Consider the following 22,433-nt stretch of genomic DNA (forward strand, 5'->3'; position numbering starts at 1 on the left):
TCTGTCAGAGGTATTTATTTTCATTCATTTTAATTGTATTTTTTTTACGATTTGCAATTCTGTCAGACGTTTTTTTTGACACTGGGTTCTTTCTGTGCGCCCAATAGGTTCTCTGTGTTCCTATTATTTAGCCAATTCTTTGTGTTTGGCAATTGGGTTCTCTGTGTTCTCATTAATTGGGTTCTCTGTGTTCTCATTAATTGGGTTCTCTGTGTTCTTATTAATTGGATATCTTTGTGTATCCAAATTGCAAGTTCCAGTGTGGAATTAAGGTATCTTTGTGACCTATTGAAATCTGTGTCAAATATAGTACTACTTGTACTGTTTGAAAATTTACAAAAATTGAAAAGAATTTGCTATTTTGCGTCCATTAAGAAATTTTGAAATGGTATCTCAGGAGAGACTTAGGAAAAAAAATGGCGTGAATTAAACCAAAGAAAAGAGCTGAAGCTAAGTTAAAGTTACTTGTTCAAAGGAAAGCTTCGCAAAAAAAGCAAGCTAAACGAGATATTAACAAGAAGTACTATTTGAAAAACAAAGATAATTTTCTTAGAAAAAGTAAATCAACGCTATGTACACAAAAAGGTGGTAAAAGGGCTATGGCACCAGGTGGCGCCACTAATGGTGGTTTTTGCTCCAAAAAAACAAAACCCAAACCTAAAACAACTAAACAAGATAAATTTGGTTTTGCGAAAAAGCTCCTCAATGCGGGGATTTTCAAAACGGAAAACAAAAGAATTATAGCCGAAAGCTATAAAAGGTTTCTAGTCAAACGTCTCACTGAAAGATTGGCGGCGTCAAAGTCTTTTGACACCGAGACCAAAAATAGACGCACGAAGCCCATCTCTCACAAGCTAAAATGCCAAGTGCTAGCTGGTAGAATATTGCATTTGAAAAGGCAATTATATTCGGCTTACCACGCCCAACTAACGGGGATTGTTAGTGAATTTAAGGATTTTGTCGAGAAAATCAAACATATTGGGTCCATTGATCCTGACAATTTGGCAGAAGTTGTGGGTGGGAAAAGGCTTCACAGTAGCATGAAAGAGGCCTATTTCCATGAAACTTCCTATTATCTGATTGGAAATAATGGTAAAAAATTGAAAAATGACGATGACTCACATTACGGCAAAATTTTTCAATTGGATTCTAATGGTCGTGTACGAAAAGTTCTGAGAGACCGTGTTACGAGTTCAACAAAAGAATTGTTTGTTGACGAAATGGGAAATTTCGTTGACATAAAAAACAATAACGAGACTAGTAACGTAGAACGAGTTTTACAAGTTAATGAGTCGGGAATTGTTACGAATCTTTTCAAAATTGTTGAAACTGAAGAGAAGAATCCGAAAGCAAATTTAGTGATCAATGAAGGGGGGTTTATTGAAACCCTAAACAAATCTGTATATTGGGAATGCAGTGATATTTGTAATGTTCGAACTCGAGCCATTGCTAAAGTACTAGCTTTCATAAAAACAGTTGCCAATGCTAATGAAAAATCTTTGACTAAAATTTTTGAGTCTGATTTGGACCTTTGCGAATTAAGAAAAGAATTTTGCAAAAATCAAAAGTGTTTATACCACCAGATGGGGACGAAGTAGTGGTGAGAATAGTTCCGTTCCTAGGGCACACCTCTTACTGCGCTGATAGCGAAGAGTGCCAAAGTCATTTGCGTTCTTTCGCTGAATTGGCTCCACATTATTCGGGAATAAGAAGTATTCTGAATAAGATCTATCAAGTCAAAGCGTTGCTCAACGCGTTAACTAAAGTTTCAACTGAAATTGAAAGTGGTGATTACGATTCTCTGACGACTGTCATGGCGGAGTCAAGAAAAATCCTAGCCACACGTGGGAAAAATTTAAATAACGAACAAAATAATGCTCCCACAGGAAGCATTAACGCTCCTCGGCCCACTCTCGATGAAAGTGAAATCTTGAGTCTTTACGAGAATCAATTCGCTCGGGCAATGCTAAACACCAACGAGTATCACGACACGCCTTGCGACTGTTGTTTTAGATTACTGAAAAAAACTGATTTAAGAGCTGTAGAAAAACTAGTAAACAGTGCTGTTTTCAATAACGAGGCCTATCTGATTTTAAGAGCTGGCTGGATAATGAATAATTCGGACGCTAGAGAAGCTGACATGCTTCTATGTCGTTACTGCGCTACGGATTAGGGAAAGGGTAAAGTTCCCATTAGATGTTTTCTGAACAACTTGGCGGTTGACAATCCTCCGCCAGATGTCACCAATTTAAACATGTTTGAGAAAGTTTTAATTCAGCTTGTGAAGCCCTTCCACACTGTGGTGCGGTTACGCACTAAAACCAATTCCAACGTGAAGTTTGGTACTGTTAAAGCTTTAAAGGGAAGAGTAATTTATCTTCCAATACCAGTGGAAAAAAATTTGAACATGATTCCCAAGACGTTGCCTAAAAATCACGAACTACATATCTTGGTGAATGGTGTTCCCACTGCAGACAAAAAGGTTTGGCAGCAGGTTGTTTGCCTGGAAAAAGTGTTGAAAGCGTTCAGTGTGCTTAAAAAAATTAATCCTTTTTACAAACACATTGATATTTCGGCAATGAACGAGGATTATATTTGTGGGACGCAAAATATCGATGGCGACGAAAATTCATTGATTCCCGATGAATTACTGAGCGTAGCAGATCCACTCGCGCTGATCAACGATGACTGTGATGCGGTGCCACGTGGTTCCGCTGCGCTTCCAGTGGATTGCAGTCACGATATGCAAGCTGACCAAAACGCTTCAAATATAACCGTTCAGGGTGAAAATCAGTTGGCCCATGCAGCGGATGACTACGCAATTATAACGCAACCCGAGGCTTTGTTGCGAAAACTTTCTGAAGGCGAAGCCAATGATCTGTACGATCATTACTCTATTCATCCGGTGAACGTCCAACCACCGAAGGATTTATTGGGTGCTTACCAAATGAAGCGCGTCGAGGCCGAGCCGGTTAGCACTTGGGACAAAAAACTGGAATACATGAGCTTCGTTCATTTGTTCCCTCGGGGTCGCTTTGGCAAGCACGATGATAGACCATTTGGGAAAATAACGGAAACCGAGTATCGTTTATCCCGTCTTTTGAACAAAAGTCCAATTTTTAGACGAGATTACGCCTATTTGTTCCATTCCTATCAAGAATGCGAAATGAAAGCGATTTCTAGCAGTTTGAACTACGTTCTTCGTGTTAAAAAACCCATGCCAATTGGGGTTGAAAATTTGCTCAATCGAGTTGAATCTGGCGATAAAGAACTTGAGAGTAATTTAGCTACTTTCTTGGGTCATATTCGAGGAACGAAGGACTACTGGTATAAAGTTCTTAGAAACGTTTTAGCTATGATTCGGGAATTTGGTCCTCCCACCTGGCTTCTAACTTTTAACCCGGCCGAGTACGATGATATGGAACTGCACGATCACTTGAGAAAAGTGAATTCAGACGTTAAGGGAGTAGAGTCGATGACGGTGGCTGAATTGTTGAATTTCGACCCACTTAGCGTCAATTTGCACTTTCACAACAAAGTGCGGTCGCTGTTAAACAACTTTGTCTTGTGTAAGCAAAATCCAGTTCTTGGCATGATAGAACATCATTTTTGGAGGGTTGAATACCAATCTCGAGGTTTACCTCACTACCATATGCTTTTGTGGGCCAAGGACGCTCCAAAGATTGGAACTTCTTCGACCGAGACTATTTTGGATAACGTGCAAAAACACGTCACGTGTTCGATGCCGAGAGCATCGGTAAGTCCGGAACTGCAACGGCTGGTAAAAAAATTCCAAACTCACAAATGCACCTCCAGTTGTTACAAGAAGGTGAAAAATTCTAAAAAAGGATAGGATCGAGAGTGTGTCGTTACGGTTTCCCTCGTAACGTAACAAACGTAGCGACTATGAATTCCGTTAAATCAGTTACTCGTCACCGTAACATGAAAAAGGTGCAGAAACGGTTGTACGACTTGCCGAGAAAACAGCACGAAGATTTAATAAATGATTATAATCCCACGCTACTATTGGCTTCCAAAGCCAACATGGATTTGCAATTTGTCGCTGACAAATCGGAAATAGTGGCAAACTATGTCACGGCTTACGTGACAAAGGGAGACCGGGCTGACATGGACCAAACTTTTGCCGAGTTAGGGAATGAAAGTTTGTCCAAAAAATTATTTGCCTATAGATTGAAATCTTTGACGTGCAAGCAAATAGGAATTTATGAAGCTCTTGATATGATGCTGGGCCAAGATCTTTACAACAAGTCCGACAGCACTAAATTTATAAACACTAACTTGAAAGAAAACCGATCGAGAATTTTGAAAGGTTACAAGGAGCTCGCGCGTTTGAGGGAAACTGACCCAGAAAGCATGGACACTTGCCAAAAAGGGTTCGTCGACGACAAGTATCCGAATCGTCCCGACAGCTTGGAAAATCTTAGTTTTCGGGAATTTGGTCGGTTTTACGATTATGCGATGCGCTCTGAGGGTGTCGAGAAAAATGCGAATGTAATCCAGTTGAAAAACAATCTGGGTTTCATGAGAAAGAGAATTAAGCCCTACATAGTGGAGCACTACATTCACGACCCGATAGAGGAGAAAGAACAGTATTGTCACGCTCTACTGATCCTCTTCAAACCGTGGCGTGACGAAACCGAGCTATTGGGCGATTTTGAAACATACGCCGATGCTTTCGAAAACTCGCTTTCGGTGTTAAAAGACATGAGAGAATATCACGAGAAGCTGTCGGTTTCCAAAGAACTTGAAAAGAAACGGGAGGCTTCTAAAAAGGCGAAAGAGCTAGAAACCATAGTATCGGAGGGAGAAAGTGAAGACGATGAAAATGCTTTACAAGGGAAAGAAATTGTTATCGAAACTGAACACGCGATGGCTGATGTGGAAGCTGCCATGGAAATCAATTTCGAGACTGCTGTTGACAATGTGGCGTCACTAAACTCGGATCAAAAGAGAATTTATGATCACATCATGGACCACTTCTCCCAAGAGGGAGAAAAATCTGGAAACAAGTGCCTTTTTGTGTCGGGACCTGGTGGCACTGGTAAATCATTTCTTATCGACACTCTCGCCAGCTCTGTTAGGCGACGCTTTCAAAATCCAGCTAGCGTGGCCATTGCCGCGCCAACGGGTTTGGCAGCGTTGAATGTTAATGGCGTAACGTTACACAGATTACTAATGTTGCCGGTAGATCATGGGCGTATCGCCGAATACCATTCCCTAAGTTCTGAGAATATAAGCATTATGAAAGAAACCTTGGGAAATTTAAAACTGTTAATTATAGATGAGATTTCTATGGTCTCGTCGGTGTTACTGACTCACGTTCACTTGAGGCTGAACGAATTTTGTGAAATGAACCATCCATTTGGCGGAGTTGTTTCTACCCTTGTTTTGGGAGACTTTTTCCAATTGCCTCCGGTTCAAGGAAATCCCGCGTTCATCAAAATCACTTCCGAAGAAGCCAGACTTAGATTCAATTGCATCGGAGGAAGTGATCTTTGGAAGTTTTTTAAATACGATGAATTAACGCAAAATGTTAGACAAGCCAACGACCGAAGTTACAGCGACATTTTAAGCAGAGTTAGAATTGGAAATATTTTCAAAGCTGATGTTGTAACCTTAGAAAGTAGATTGGTTGCTGGAGGAGAAAACATCAAGGTGGCTATGGACCTTTTCATTAAGCTGTCCAATGAAGGGTTTCACCCAATTTGTTTGATGCCTAAATTAGCCATGTGCGAAAAATTTAACTGTGAAATGTTGCGAAAAAACGGAGAGAAAGTTGAAGTCATTCATTGCCAGGATAGACTCGCTGACTACGGCAAAAAAATGAATAAAAACATTCTCAGCAGACTGCAAAGGCTACAAAACGAACCGTCCAAAACGGCCGGTTTGGAGAGCAAGTTAGTTCTGTGCGTTGGCTGCCGAATAATGGTCAGAAGGAATATCAGTTTTGAAAAAGGCGTTGTAAATGGTACGATGGGTTTCGTAACTGGGTTCAAGAAGGACGAACAAGAAACGTTACTGGGATTTTTCTAAGAGTAGATCGCGAACCGAATAACGACGACGCTAAAACTGACTTTTTAGTTCAGAAAATTTGCGTCAAATTTTTGCTCATGGCAAACATTCACGTTAAACGCTCCCAGTTTCCCGTCATCCTGGCGTACGCTATTACGATACACAAAAGCCAAGGCATGAGTTTAAAATGCGCCATTATGGATTTGGGTCCGAATTTATTTGGAACGGGCATGGCGTATGTGGCTTTATCGAGAGTGACGTCCTTGGCCGGACTCCATTTATTACAGTTCGATCCGACTAAAATTAAGGCGGATGGACGAGCCATTATGGAGTATAACAGGCTTCGCAAAAAATATAGGCCAGATCTGCCTCTTTTGGAAATAACGGAGTCGAAAGAAAGTCGAGGTGGCAAAAGAAGTGCGCCTACACTATCTAAAAGCCTTTTAGAAGGCGAGGAAGAGAGATGTGAAGAAACACCGAAGAAGAAAAGGAAAGCCCAACAGAGTTTGGATAGTTTTCCCTTGAAGGGTTTAGCTAACGATGATCAAGTAACGTGCTATTCTAATAGCGTTTTGCAACTACTCTTATTAGTGCCGGAATTAAGAGAATTGGTTTAATCTTACAATGGATCATTCGTTGAAAAACCAGTTTTACGTTGCCTCCATAACACGATAAACGACATCGAGAGTTCTCAAGGAAGTTTCAGTCGAAAAGGGTTGCAACTGAGAATGGCTGTCGGAAACCATTTTACGCAAAACGATCAACAAGACGCCAGTGAATTTTTGATGGTCCTTTTGACGGCACTAAGTCTAGAAATGGAAGCCAATTACTCTAAGGCTCTAAAAGATCTTTTTTGGTCAAAGTCGCGATACGTTACCAAATGCCCCCAATGTCAAGTTGAACAAAATTCGGAGAATATTGTTGAAAGCAACATTTTCAATCTTCCACTAGAAAACCGAGATAAAATTGATTGGAAATCTCTAGAAAAAAGGATGAGATTAACAGATGTGCCATGCGTATTTTGTAACAACCCAAAAATACAAGAGCGTGATGTATTGATATCCAGCGGGAAGTACGTATTTTTGTGTCTTCTCCGTGGCGATTACAAAGATGGTCGACCAATTAAGATATCGACCAAAATATCAAGTTTTGAAAATCAAAATGTCTCTATGAGTAAGATGCTTTTTAAAACTAAAGGGGTGATTATTCATAAAGGTGAATCGTTGGCCGAGGGACATTATGTGAACTTTGTGAGAAAAGACAACGGCTGGTACGAGGTCAGTGATACAATGATCAGAAAAAGGGAGAGATTCGTCAGTAACTTGACTGACGTCACTGTTCTGCTCTTGGAAAGAGTTTAGAAACATTAAAGGGAATCTAACGTGCTTGAAGAATCCATATCAAATTTACCCCGAGTAAAGCCTAAAATTTCAATATTCATACCAGAAAGGAGCATCATATCTGTCAAAGATATACTAATAGTTTCCCTTTAAAGTAATTTATGACTGGGTAAGATTGTTAATCCTCGAGCAAGTTTAAGGGTAACGATGGTTCTGGAGTAATTTTGATGTTGCCTACTATAATAAGCGTGAAAGGGAGAGGAGGGAGGATTGTAGGGCCATGCTATTTTACGAAAAAAGGCGATGATTCTTGCATTAATTTTAGAATTTTCTAGTGAAGGGTTAACTTTTTAGTACTCTGTATTAGTTTTGCCCCAATGGTGTTTTATGTAAAAAACACGCTAAAAACGTAACCCCTGTTGGTAATGCTATGTGATTAAATATAATTCTTTAATAAGCTGGTGAAACTATTGAGACAAACTCATCCTATTAGTTAACATTGAACAGATTTTTTGAACTGAGATTTAGACACTCTCATCCAAATTTTAAATAAATACTGATTAAAATTAATATATTCAAAGAGTTTTCTAAATATCAGTTTCGCATCTTCCATTTTTTTCTCTTTTAAGCGCGCTATATTTTTTTTTAAATTAAGACGCCCATAACTTTTTTACATTAACAATTTAAAACCATTCAAAAACATTAAATTAAATTAATATAATCTAATATTATCCTGTTACAATATCAAAGATTAGCAAAGATTTTATGTTTAAATATTATCTATTATTATAATCTTTTCTTTCTATAACTTATCAATAATGTGTACCAGACACAATCCGATACCACTTACAAAAATTTATTTTTAAACTATTTAATAGTTACGCTTAAAAAAAGCCATATGAACTTATTAATTTGTCCTATAACTAATATCCTACTATTGTTGTGTAATTTGTTTTTATAAAGTGTGAAAATTATTTCCCAAATTGTGGTTACCAATATATATAGACATAACCCCTGTAATTAAAACAACTAAACCATTTTTCCAATTAATATTCCAGTAAGTTTTGCATAATCTCTTTGTGTTTCTCACCAGCTGGGGTAGTCTGCGTGGCAGGTTGCATTGCGTAAATCCAACAGGGGTACAATTTGCAAAGCCTTCTGGAATATTTTTTTCCCAAAAATTAATAACCTTTTCCTTGTCCCTTTGGTAACCCACGCGCAAAACAATAATTGCCATGTTCTAGCAGCAATGTTTACAAACTTAAAGTTAAGAGTTGCGTGACAAAATCTTAAAAATAGACCCTCAAAATCTTATATTTAAATGAACATATAATTGCCAGTAAATTGTAAAGTTTTCTTTCAACCCCCGCCCCTTTACATAACTAATATAACGAAGATTAAAATTATTTCGACATAAATACTACAAGCAGTGCATATTTTCGAGTTTGAAACATACAATTTAAAGACAAATTTCGTGCAACTACATGCGTATCGTATCAACACGTGCCAGCTACTAAGCTTCAACAGAAAGATAATTCATCATAGCTATTACCAGTACAGCTCAAAAATATGATGATCATCATCATTTTAAAAAAACCACAACAAGACTTCGATAGACAAATCAAAATATATATTCAACTTCTCCACCGAAATAACAGACACTTTAGACTGGCGTGTTCAAAGAGTGAGAGCGTCTTTGGATTAAGAACAGCAAAGATATTCAAAGAAATAACCTTTCTATTGGCTTGAGTCAGTGTCTATAGAACATCAAGCTGTATCAAGGCCAAATAATACATGTCACCTCTTTGGTTTCCCTATATAATCACGTTACGGATTGGCAAGCCGTGCCTGCAAGTTAATCAACACAATAGAAGTTCATAACAGCTATGGATTCACAAAAAAACCTTTTTCTCGCAAAAGTTGCCTCAACGTTGTTAAAATTTAGAACAGCGATGGTTTGTTACTAAAATTATGTACTTGACTATGTTGGGAGTTGGGCGCACTCCTGTAAGCCAAGCTTCTGGGCAACAAAGTTTTGAGGGAATAAGGGACTTGTTAGCATGCCTACCCTACAGGAACTGACTACCCCGCGTCCGCGGGTGGTGAAATACCCCAAATCCCTCCTCCTTCACCACTCGATTAAACCTCAAGTACTTCACTCGTTACTCTAAAATACCAACTGATTAACCTTGGACTTCAATTTTCATCAAAACGCCTTAAAGGTAATATACCATGATGGTATATTACATTGTTTAACGGACGTTTGCCAAACAAAACAAGGTCGAGGGAACCAATACAAAAATACTGCCGATTAATGACGTTAAGCAGTATTGCCATCTGAGTTCAATAGTAATAAATATAGAAAAAAAACTAAAATCAACTGGATTGGAGATGTCGCTACCAAACACAAGGCACCTCATTAACTCTCTGAACTGAACTGCAGATTCTACATCAACAAAACAAAATCAAGCGCGATGGAACCAGTAAAAAACTACAATTAATGACATTAACTACCAACGCCATCTGAGTTCAATAGTAATAAATATAGAAAAAAACCTAAAATCAACTGGATTGGAGATGTCACTAACGAAATACAAGGCACCTCATTAACTCTCTGAACTAAACTGCAGATTCTACAATAGCAAACCACTACCCTTTTAAAAAGCATCTTTAAGTATATTAGAAGTAATTTAACAAACTCCCCTTCCCTTTTTTTATACCTTAAAAAATATAATATTAAAACACATGCTTACTATTTTTCTGGCAATTATATAGTCTCAATTTGACAATCCTAGGATTAAATGAAAATATTTTTTCGTCATTGAGTTGTTCACTTGAGAGATTAACAAAATTGTTATAGGCATTCATACGATAATGTTGAACTGTCACACTTTTTAAATCCAACCTTCACGTATGAGTGTCTTTGTACAATTTTTTAATCCCTCTCACGCATTCATTGTGAAACTTACATTATAGATTCATTTCAAATTAATTATAGTTACTCTTAGCTTTTCCCTGTTAAGGTCTATTTTTTGGCAGCAGGACGCAATCGCTAATTATCCTCAAAACCCTTTCTGGTGTCAAAAAACAATTTTCTTTGGAAAAACCCTTTAAAATATGCAAGTTTTACCTTTAAACGTAAAAAAACAATATATTTATTCTTAGGAATAAATTTATAATGAATACCATAATTAAATAACAACTAGGGAAATTAAGCCCAAATTACATGCTGTAAATAAACATGGCAAGTATCAAACCAAATGTTTATTTAAATAAATCTTTTGCGCCTTCCAATATCATAATCTAAATCATGCGTGTTTAAAAACTTAAAAATAGTCAAACAAAAACATTCTTAATGCAATGTAGTACTTTAATGATTTGAAAGTAATTATTCAACAGCCATTACTTAAAAACATTCCTATTTGTATTTTAACTATTATATGAAATAATATTATTAACCCTAAATTTTGTCATCAATAAATTACCATAACTGTCATTTAACTTTATTTATTAAAGGTAAAATAGTTTACAGCGTGTAAAATTACCATTAATTTCAAGTAAATATTAATTTAATCCTGTTATTTCCTATATTTAATGATAAATCAAAGCATACTTCCATTGCCTGACCTCCTAGCATTCTGGCAAATCATTTATACACCAACTTCAATTTCCCAAAGGCTGAATCCAAGGACGGAGCTAATAACATTAAAACTGAATGACTGATCCCATAGCTCCGATCTCTCAACAATTTTCTATAGGGAGCTAACAACTGGCAACGGGGAAGAGATAGTCTAATGTCACGCAGCCCCTATCTGGTTGGCATTTTTGCGCGTAGAATACTGTTTCCAACCGTTAGGGGGGATGGAACTCCAGTAAGAGATACTAGGGTGTGACGTTTCAGGGTCAGAACTGTTAGCTCCCTATTCTACGGCATGCAGAAATATGCGTTGAAATAATCAATATAAAATCACCAACGTGTCTACACAAAATTAATAAAGATTAAGACCGAAGTCACAGATATTAATCAAAACGTCTTGGATTTAACCAAGACCTAAAAAGTATCGATAAGAACAACTTGACTGAATGCGCAGATATTGAAAGTTTTTTTTTTTAATTAAGACTTACATGCTTAAGATGCTGTTCGGACAGTGGGACAAAGGACGATCTTCCTCGTAGAGCTTAACATGGCGGGTGGGTAAAAAAGGAGAGGGCGTCGGACAGCCCCTTTAAGAAACTAATGTTCCATCACCCTATTCCATTGAATAAACTTAATTTACTGGTAGTCAATTTATTCCCTCTCAATAATTTGAAAAATTTACTTATCTCGGGTTTTCGAGCACAATTCCATTCCCCGTTCACATTTTATAACTACATTATCATTTTTAGGGGATTTCGTCATGAAAAATACCTTATAAATACACGTAACAATGACAAAACGATTTAGTCGTAGTCTGCTTTAGCCTCTGCTATGCCTGATACGAGCAAGGAGGATGCATAGCTGTATACATCGTCCTGGCTAGAAGTACGCCTTGTGCCACTCTCATGCCTCCTTTCGCTGGCCTCGTCACCAAGGCAATAGCCCACTCAATTACGCGTTAAGCTGCTCCAAAATTCCGTGTGAATAGTACTTTTTAAGGTTTCCGTTATCAAATAGTAATTGTTTTTTTAGAACATTCCTCGGCTTGAAATAGGACAACTACGAAATAATTCGACCAAATTTTATTTTGAAAATATTTTCTACCATTTCAATTTCTATAAAAGTATTCTACCAAATGTATACAATTACAGAGTGCTACCAGAAGTCTCTGCGGCTACTTGAAATACTACATTTATATAGGAAGATTCGCAGCAACGAGTACATAAATCCAGGGCTATCCCTGATAAATCCCATATTCCTTTAAAAACCATTAATACATTCATTAATCTTGTTCCTGAAGATATACAGACTTAGTAGCAGAGTCGAGTCACAGCCTCCTAGATCACGCGACTGGGTGAACGCAGGCTATATTGCAAAATAGCCAAGTCAGAAATTTCAGGCTACGACCGCGCTGAGTCCAGCTGACACTCTCACACCCTTAGTGCCCTTAAGTTGGCAATTACAAGTTTACAACAAAGAAAATAAAAAAATTTCGAATAGTATGCACCCCCCCTACTGCTTGCGAGCCATAGAAACGATAGAGACGCCATGGGCCTGGCATAGAACCGTGTGACCGTTGTCTGTCGTACCGCTGCTATAGACACAAGAGATTTCAATGCTCAGTATCGGGATATACAGGGGGTTGACCCCTCGACGTCTCTACTCTTTTTATGATCTTTCCATCGAGCGAGATGGAAGGCAAAGTATTTTCCCCGTGTCTTTCCCTCTTACATATATTCAGTTTAACCAAGACTAAAAATCATAACATCGCTATTGAATTTTCCGCCATTGTTGAAATATGAGCGGCTAAATGTGGGCCTGTTTTTGTTATTATCAAGTTTTATCAACTGAATAAATTTCCCCTTTTCCAAAATTTTACTAAATAGAATATGTTTTTACCCCTAATTATTGGTACCTTTCCAAATTATTGCTAATTTGCTTGTTAATTGCCACCTTTTCCAAAAATCCTTATTTTTAGTTTCTTTCTACCCTAAAAAGAGGCGCTCTTTTAGCCATTCGTTTGAAATTTGCACAAAAACAAAAGGTTTCACTATAAATCGTTCAGGCCATGCCATCTCGACGAAGAATGCGTTTCACTCTGTTCAATCCCCTTAGTCTTATAATATTAAGAACAAACAAACAAAGATTTATTATATTTTTTTCATAATTTTTTTATTCGTTCAAATTAAAATACACTATTAGACAGAGTATTGAAATTCAAATATATCCATTTAATCGACGTAAACTTTTAAGTGCTTGTGCAATTGCAAGTGCATGGTGCTGGCATTGAGCCTCCTCCAAGCATTGAGTTAACTCCCACTGGGCACGCACTGGAGCCTTGCATACATTTGCCTTCAGCGCCATCGCAAGCTATTGAGCAACCCACGTCCGCTACGCATGCTAAAAATAGATGAAATAGCATTTTAAAGTGTACAAGGAAGGCATCGTCAGTGTCACTTAATTAGCTTTTTGAAACCTAAGATTTATACCTTTAACTATAAAATTAGGTTTTAAATATTGGAGTCGTCGAATCTCGATTAGGAGGGTTACGGAACGCTTTAAATAATTTTACTCTTTAAGAACAATATGATAACGCTAGATTTCAATATTGATTGGATAATATTATCTTTTATCTATGCTAAAATCGTTGTGAGACTATAGTGCAATAAAGGTTATATGTTTAGACGTGGTTTGGTGCGTACTGAGTTCTTATCGATGTTGGGACCCCTAGCTATTGTAAAGTAAACTCGTGAAGAACGTCCTTAACTCTATCAGCTCGAGCTAGTTTGAGAACGACGGAAGCGAGAATTGAAGTACTGCACTCGGGTTTTCAGTCTTTTTATTTAAATGAGATCCAGTTTAAAGTTATATAACAAAAATTTACTTACTCTCGCCTTCCGCAGAAATAGTTGAAATGAACAGCGCGTTAACCAACAGCAAAGTTATGATCAAAGTTTTGACTCCCATTTTTAAGCACCAAGTCGTCGTGAAGTAACCGAAGTTGAGTTGAGTTTAAAAGTTGAATATTCGAAGCTTGTGAGAGCTGGATATGCTTGGTATGATGTGTGCCGTTTAATAAAAAAAGTCGAGCCGGCTTCAAGTGTGCTTTTCAACGATGACACGACACTTTTATTTTTGGGTATCCGTTCAGCTCTCTCATTGGTCGAGTGCTTGACGCGAATTCTCTACAAAGCGTGTGATTGGTTGAAAATGATTTTTTTAGATCTATTATCTGGCATTGCAGCGATATAATGTATTTCTCTGTGGCAGTTTGGTTGAAATGACATGTGTTTTTTGTAATGAAAGATATGATCCTCAAAAAAACGAACGTTAAATGTATCCTTGACTCGAGGATAAAGTACACTTATTAATGTTTTTCCATTTAGTTTATTTTTCCAAATTTGGAATAAAAGTATACGTTTGTACGTGATATATTCTGATATTCGGTTTGTAGAGGTTACGAAAAATCACCTTTTATTGAATCGAAATAAAAATTTGTTAATCGCAGGGTTAAATGCTAATTTAGGTGAAATTTAGTCCAAAATCTGACTTTCAGCCTAATTAATCCCTAATAGCCTTCTCCGAAATATAAATAAACAGTTTTTAACAAAACCTGCGTAATTTAGTGCCTACCTAAATAATTCCAAAACGATGGGTGGTTACCAACGAACGCTTTGTTCAATTGCGCATGGAAAGATTCGACATCATTGTTAGTTCGTTTTCCCTACCATAAACTGACATTACAGCGGGGGGAACTGTATCAATCCAGAAATTTTGGACGTAATCTAGAAGCAAGGTTAGCGACCTAATTATGTCTTTGCCGACCTATAGAAGTATTTAGTTTGTTTAATAAACATTTGTATGTTAGAGACGCATATAGATAGATATGAAGTTGTACCAATGGCTCGTGTTTCAATGGAGGATACAATGTCTAATTAATTGCAGCCCTAGTCCGATACTCGCAGCTGGTAGTAGTGGCAGAACCATTACCATTTTCATTATCTTCTTGGGACTGTCCATAGGTAAATCCCATCTGTAAACTTCACCCAAAGGATTGAGACTGATTCTCCTGTAGATAGCCTAAGCGACGAAAAATAATCACAATTAATGACAATATGTCGCGGCTATTTCAAAAAAAAAGAATTTACGTTATTAATCCTAATATTTTTGTTTTTAATAATACCTGAGAATAGTGAAACCAACAACCAGAAAGTTTAGCTCCAGGGAAGAAAGTGTGCAAAGTGTTCTGCAATCCCATTTCAAAATCTGTCATGATGTTATTAGGCTGAAAATTTGGGTATTCTCTAGCTCATGTATTCTATAAGCTCATGACAGGCAGCCGCTGTTTTGGTACTCAACAAAGCAAACACAAAAGGAAAAACGTGGTGGTTTGGAGGTCCTGAATCCAAATGGATCGTTATCAGCTGTTTGAACATCCTTGGAACTTTAAATGTGCCGTCCACAAAAATAGATGTCAACGTGTCAAGGAGCGCATCCGCCATGTAGAAGAATACGAAGACAAAAGTCCTGATAACGGGAAGAATTATCTTTTTTTAAAACCCTACCATCACTTGTTCTTTTATATCGTTGGGCTTTCTCGTCATTGTTGAAGGCGTTAACTACATCGTCTATAGTGTTCACTTGATTGGGTTGACCACGCTTGGCTGCCCTCTGTAATGCCCCACGCATGTTTGCGAAGGAGACATCATTGACGTTGTGAATGCTAATCGCAGCATGTGATCTAATAGACACAGATATTCATATATACGCTTTAACTGAAACATGGTTCAAGAAAGACTTCTCTGAAAGCTACCTTGGGTTGAATTTTGCTGGTCATGGTCGTGATACACGCAAAGGAGGGGGGGGGGGGTAGGATTCTATCTTAGAAATAATATAAAATATGAAATCGCTAATGAAGCATGTACTTTAAATGAGTTTCTCGAAATATTCACTATTATAATAGACCAAATATATATATCTGTTGTGTATAGGTCAGGTAATAAGGTTAGTGAATCTTTAAAAACACTTGAACACATGATCCTGAAAATGGGCCCACCAAATAGTAAAAAGATTATCATGGGGGATATGAACATCAATCTCCTATCTCAAAACAAAGAAACAGAAAATGTGATAGACACAACTCTTAGCTATGGACTAAAACAATTCATAACAACCCCAACCACGGTGACCAATAGCTCAGCAACTTTAATCGACCACTGCTACTCAAATTGTCAAGTCGAAACCAAAGTTTTAACAGGCATCGATATCACCGATCATAAACCAATACTTTTGAACTTTAAAGTAGCTACCCAAATCAAAACAACCATTAGCATACGAAATCTGTCTAAACATAATATTGCAAAATTTATCACCAATGTAAGCATGGAGTCATGGAAACCCCTGCAGGATTATGAGGATATAAACCAAGCCTTTAACTTTTTTCACAATAAGTTATCTACCATTGTTAACGACGCGTTCCCCTTTTATAATGCAACCCGAAAAGATTCTCACAAATGGATCAACCATACAATCCTAGCAGAAATAAGAAATAAAAGAAAACTATTAAAAACGTTCAAACGCAACCCCACAGCAATAAATAGCAAGGCTTACAAAAATTCCCGCAATAGATGTAAAAACCTGATAAGAAACGCCAGAATTGCCTACTATAAAGACTCCCTGCTAAAGGTTAAGTGTAAACCCAAAGAAACTTGGAAACTAATAAACAATTTACTTGGAAAAGGTAAAAAAGCTAATGACAATGTAATTAACATCTCGGCGGACACGTTCAACGATGCCTTTAATCCCGCGGTGCTCAACTATCAACAACAAAATGAAAGATATCGAACCCTAAAAAATGTTAAGCATCTCCCAAATACCTTTGTTTTATTTGAAACGGATACTACTGAAATATTTGGAATAATACAAGCCTCCTATATTGTAATGCCCATTACGTCATTAATTAACCTTTCCTTTAGATCTTGGGAATATCCCAACTCCCTAAAAGAAGCTATTATAATACCAATATATAAAAAAGGAGATAAAAATACTCCGTCTAACTACAGACCGATATCGATTCTATCAATCTTAGCCAAAATTTTCGATAAATGTTTTTACCATAGGATATCCAAATTTTGCAATAAATACAACTTAATCTCCCCCAAACAATTTGGATTTCGAGAGAAATCGGGTGTAGAGGTAGCTAATATTAGGGTTTATAAGCAAATCATAGAAGCCCTAGATGCTAATTTCTACGCCCTTGGAGTTTTCCTCGATTTTAAAAAAGCTTTTGATACGGTTAACCAAGCACGACTACTGGAAAAACTTCATGCCATGGGTTTTAGAGGCCCAGGATATAAATGGATTAAGTCCTACCTAAGGTATAGGAAAGCCCGAACTAAATTAAACGGGAAAGTGTCAGATTATAAGTTAGTCTCTAGGGGTGTGCCCCAAGGGTCAATACTTTCACCTCTTTTCTTTAACTTATACGTAAACGACATTACAAGCATTGATAATGACGATTCCATCACCCTATATGCTGATGATACACTTATCCTATGTGCAGGCCCTGATCTAGGTACCATAATAAAGGAGGTAAACACCACACTTAGTAAAATTGAAAGATGGCTAACAGATAACTACATAGAGATAAACACTGGGAAAACAGTCTATATGATATTCTCCAACATAAATAAATCACGTCACCATAATGAACCTATAGTTTTGGGAAACAGTGTCCTTGAAGAAGTAAATATGTATAAGTATCTCGGTCTTTTCTACGACCCGCACCTAAAATGGAACTATCACACCACTCAGGCTGCAAAAAATCTCCTATGGAATATACCTAGTCCACCAAAATCGTGACATATTCGGAGAAAATACACTGCGCCAATTGTACTATGCCTTTATTTACCCACATCTGTCGTATTGCTTATCCATATGGGGCAACACAAGTAAGACAAACCTAAATAGAATACTAGTCCTTCAAAAAAGAGTGCTAAGAATAATAGAAAACAAACCTTTCCTAGCGCATACCTCTCCAATTTTCAAATCGCAAGAAATACTAAACATATTTATGCTTAAAGAATACCTTTGTTTGAAGTTTATATTTAAGTCTATCACATCTACTATATATAATACTTTTCGATATAGTACACTATCAAAACATTTCACGCGAAAAACCTATATCCTTGAGCCCCCACATGCGCGCACAACGTTAAAGTTAAATTCTATATTTTGTAAGTCTGTTAAATTATATAATGAGCTAAACCCACTATCGAATCTAACTATAAATAACTATAAAAATATACTAAAATCGTTTTTGCTAAATTTAAATGTAAGCTAAAAAACATATCATTTAATTCATGTTACTTACTAAACTATCTACTTTATGTACTTTTCAACCTTTCGTGGCAGGCGTCTACGCCAACCAGACAAAGTGTATAGAGAAGTGCAACGCAGACAGCAATAAAGGGTTAGTCTTGTGTGTGGTAGTTTCACTTTGTTGTATATTGGAACTTGATTTATTTAATAGAGGCTTGCAAAGAGTATAGTTTTACACATAGGATAAACATGCTTCCTTCTGGAAACTTTATCCATTCCAAGAGCCGTTTCGGGGATAATTAATTATTTATTTTATATCTTTTTTATTTAATCTCCATAAGAGGCCTACTGTTCCAAAGGGTAAAAAGATACGTGTAGACTCCCTCGATTAAATAAAATTCAAGTAAAAGCAATGTAGATGTAACTATAGTTTCACTTATAAAATATACATATTTTAAATATATAAATATTTTAGTTTAGTTGCAAAATGTATATATAGGCTTGAAATGTTAAAATTCCAACTCTGAAAATTAACGAGAAAGTTTTGGTGAGCATTGCTGGAAATCATAAAAAAATTAATAACCCGTTTGTGCAGTGAGTAGAACGCTCCGCTGTACTAAATAGCATGGCGTTAAACGTTCTGAATTCCTCAATTATCCAAATGTTTTTATGCTTATTGGAAAAAATGCTTAATTGAAGAAAATTTATTTATGACGTGAAAAGTTAAATTCACTAGAAGTCACTTCCGTGATGACTAGCCACAATTCATGGAGCAAAGCTAAATATGGACCAATCATTGTATTGAGCTTTAGGATTCGTATTTCTATTAACCATTGGTTGACTAACTGGTGTTATTTTAGCCAATTCATCTTTAGACATTGTGCTACATGATACCTACTACGTAGTAGCCCATTTCCATTATGTTCTATCCATAGGAGCAGTATTTGCCATTATTGGGGGTATTACACACTGATTCCCATTATTCTTGGGAAATGAAATAAACCCGCGATGACTAAAAACCCAATCTATTATTATATTCCTAGGAGTTAATTTAACATTTTTTCCACAACATTTCTTAGGTTTAAATGGAATACCACGACGATATTCTGAATATTCTCGATCGCTTTTCATTCGCCTGTCTCTGGGTCTTCTAATTGATATCGCAATCGGTCTAGTTTCTTTGCAATTTTGTAGGGACCATCCTATTTGGGACATAATTTAGCGGCGATATTACTTGCCGCTTCAGACAAGGGATCCGTCTTCTTCCAGACAAGTACACCAACGGGAAATTCAATCGCTTCCCGCCATTGATCATAACAGAGGAGGAGGAGTGGAATTTAGACACTGGAAATCACGTGCCCAAAAGGAAACCTAACACCGGAATTAGCCCCGAAAAATTTAGCGAGAACTAAATATCGCAACTGACTACCCTCTTTGATTCCGTAGTTCAGCGCTTTCTCGGGTTTCGCAAGGTTTTCAAGACGTCCAGAAGTAAACCTTTTCCAATGGATACTTCTTGTAATAATTATGGCAGGGTACGCGTCCACTCGTAATCTTTAAACGAGTGTCGTGGAAGGAACCTCTCCTTTGTACCGATTATCTCATCTTGGTCGCCGAAAACCTTGGCAAGGCAGCACCACTTTTCGCTGTCCTCGAAGTAGTTAGCATTCGCCATGAAATCTCGGAATTCTAATAGCATAGCGACCAGGCAGAGCATGTCCGCTAAGCCGCAAAAGACGAGGAGTTTCTACACAGACCATTTTTCGAAGTCTATTTGGGCCCCGTAAATATCGTCCAACACCCACTTCGCCTGCCACCGGATCGCCAACACCCACTTCGCCTGCCACCGGATCGCCAACACCCACTGCGCCTGCCACCGGATCGCCAACACCCACTGCGCCTGCCACCGGATCGCCAACACCCACTGCGCCTGCCACCGGATCGCCAACACCCACTGCGCCTGCCACCGGATCGCCAACACCCACTTCGCCTGCCACCGGATCGCCAACACCCACTTCGCCTGCCACCGGATCGCCAACACCCACTGCGCCTGCCACCGGATCGCCAACACCCACTGCGCCTGCCACCGGATCGCCAACACCCACTTCGCCCGCCACCGGATCGCCAACACCCACTTCGCCTGCCACTAGATCGCCAGCGCCCACTTCGCCAGGAAAAAAAACAGGAAATGAAGTGTATAACTTTAGGAGAGATATAACCTTTATGTGTTTGAAAAGGCCCGATTGTCTACGCATCAAAGGTTAACCCGATATTCTCATAGCTACATTCACAACTGGTTTACTGTATAAACACTATTGTCTCGATTCAGCTCAACGATATTCTCAGTTTGCCAACACGAGTGTTAACGTTAAATATAACCAAAGCTGATTTATGGTTAGACGCAATGAAAGTCAATGCGCACCATAACAAGAATGAAAACTTCGAAGCAACAACCCGATTACGATTAGCCCTTTCACTGATCAAACACCATGGCGCTTACTTCTAATATTAAATCTAGACCTTATTGTTTAAACGTGTACTTAACTTTCAACTCACTCTGAACCGTTAATGTCTCTTATTAACAGACAACAAAATCAAAACCCGCACTTTACTTCATCTCGTGTCTCAATTATTTCCTCTTTGGTTCAGGCCTATTACGGATAATACTTGATTTACTTCGCTATACAAGTTTGATATTATCTCCCCATTTATATCCCCTTAATATTAAACGTTTTACTGCTATTTAATGACTTATACTGCCGTTTAAAATCGAAATAACTATATTCATGAATTATAAAAGGGTCTTTTCACTTACACACCGTTATCAATACTTGTTAATAATTAAAAAAAACGAGTTTTGCTTCACAGTCCTCATACAGAATTTTTGTCTTAAAGGGAGGGTGAAGTGGAAAATCAAGTGATTTTTTATCGATTCTTCAACTAATTATAAGACCAGCCTGCATAGTGAAACATTCAGGGAATACTTCCGAATGATTTTAAAATTCAAATTCGGTTCAAATTTTAAGGATAATTTTAAACAAGGACTGCCGACCAATCGCGTAACGCCCTGCCTTTTTATTAACAAAATTAGATACGGAAACACTCGACCCGAATGTTCGAAATTTCGTTATTTTAGATGACTTATTGTGCGAGATAGCGAATAACCAGGAAATGACTAACTTGTTTTGTAGGGGCACTCATCATCGGAATTCCTATTTATTTTTAATTATGCAAAATTTATATTATCCGGGGAAACAAATTAGAACGATGAATTTAAATTCGCATTATTTAGTTATTTTAAAATCTCCTCGAGATCAGTCAGCGATCATTTAAATTGCGAAACAAATATCTCCGGGAAATAGTAAATACGTTACGGACGCATTTAGACAAACCGTAGCTCGACCATACGGTTATCTGTTTGTCGACTTAAAACCGAACACACTCGATAATTACACATTACGATCGGGGATTTTACCAGGGGAAGAACACGCCATTTACTTCCCCAAATAATTCGTTAAGATATGTATATAAATCACTCGACAATTCTTCTGTGATCCCTTTCTTTCCGAGCTCTTGACGAGACCCGTTCAAAACTTGAGTAAGAGAATGTAGTAAAGAAACGGTTCTTTTATTTATTATTTTAGAATTCCCGGATTTATCGAAGCCAATTTTTTACGCGCTCGGGGTCAATGGTTTGTAAAAGAAATCGCCTTAGTAGTTTCGGAAACGGGCGAGAGTTGGGTCTGGACAATAAAGCCGCCGTATCCATTTAGGGAACTTTCGCTCAAGGATAAAGGACAATGCGTGTGGTTAACCAAAAACATTTTTGATTTGCGGTGGAGTGAAGGCGATCATGATTATTTTTAGCAAAACGAGATCATCGACGTGATCTTGCAGAAGCCTTCGACGTTCTTTACGAAAGGATTAGAAAAGTCGCAATTTTTTCCAGGTACCTGAACGCGAATGTAATTAACATTGAAGAGTACGGGTGTCCGAAACTTTCATCAATCAAGCTCAAAACGGATACGTGTGGCACGTTCCATCAAGACTACGACACTTGTCCACTCGTGAAAGCTCATAAAACCGCGAAATGGTTTGCCCAA

At 37.7% G+C, this 22,433-nt stretch overlaps 1 protein-coding gene across 1 annotated transcript; it reads left to right on the forward strand.

The window, feature by feature from the left end:
• The first annotated feature begins 16,044 nt into the window (after positions 1-16,044).
• On the forward strand, positions 16,045-17,871 carry LOC149624207 (uncharacterized). The gene has a single exon (XM_089852243.1). It carries the CDS (start codon positions 16,045-16,047, stop codon positions 17,869-17,871), a length of 1,827 nt encoding a protein of 608 aa, XP_089708369.1.
• Positions 17,872-22,433: the final 4,562 nt, after the last annotated feature.

The sequence above is a fragment of the Phalangium opilio genome, unplaced genomic scaffold (assembly GCF_054372755.1).
Source record: "Phalangium opilio isolate 3A_F unplaced genomic scaffold, DU_Popi_V2 ptg000106l_1, whole genome shotgun sequence".
Lineage (NCBI taxonomy): Eukaryota > Metazoa > Arthropoda > Arachnida > Opiliones > Phalangiidae > Phalangium > Phalangium opilio.

Coding starts and splice junctions, on each gene's coding strand:
- LOC149624207 (XM_089852243.1), top strand. CDS start 16,045: ATGATCCTGAAAATGGGCCCACCAAATAGTAAAAAGATTATCATGGGG.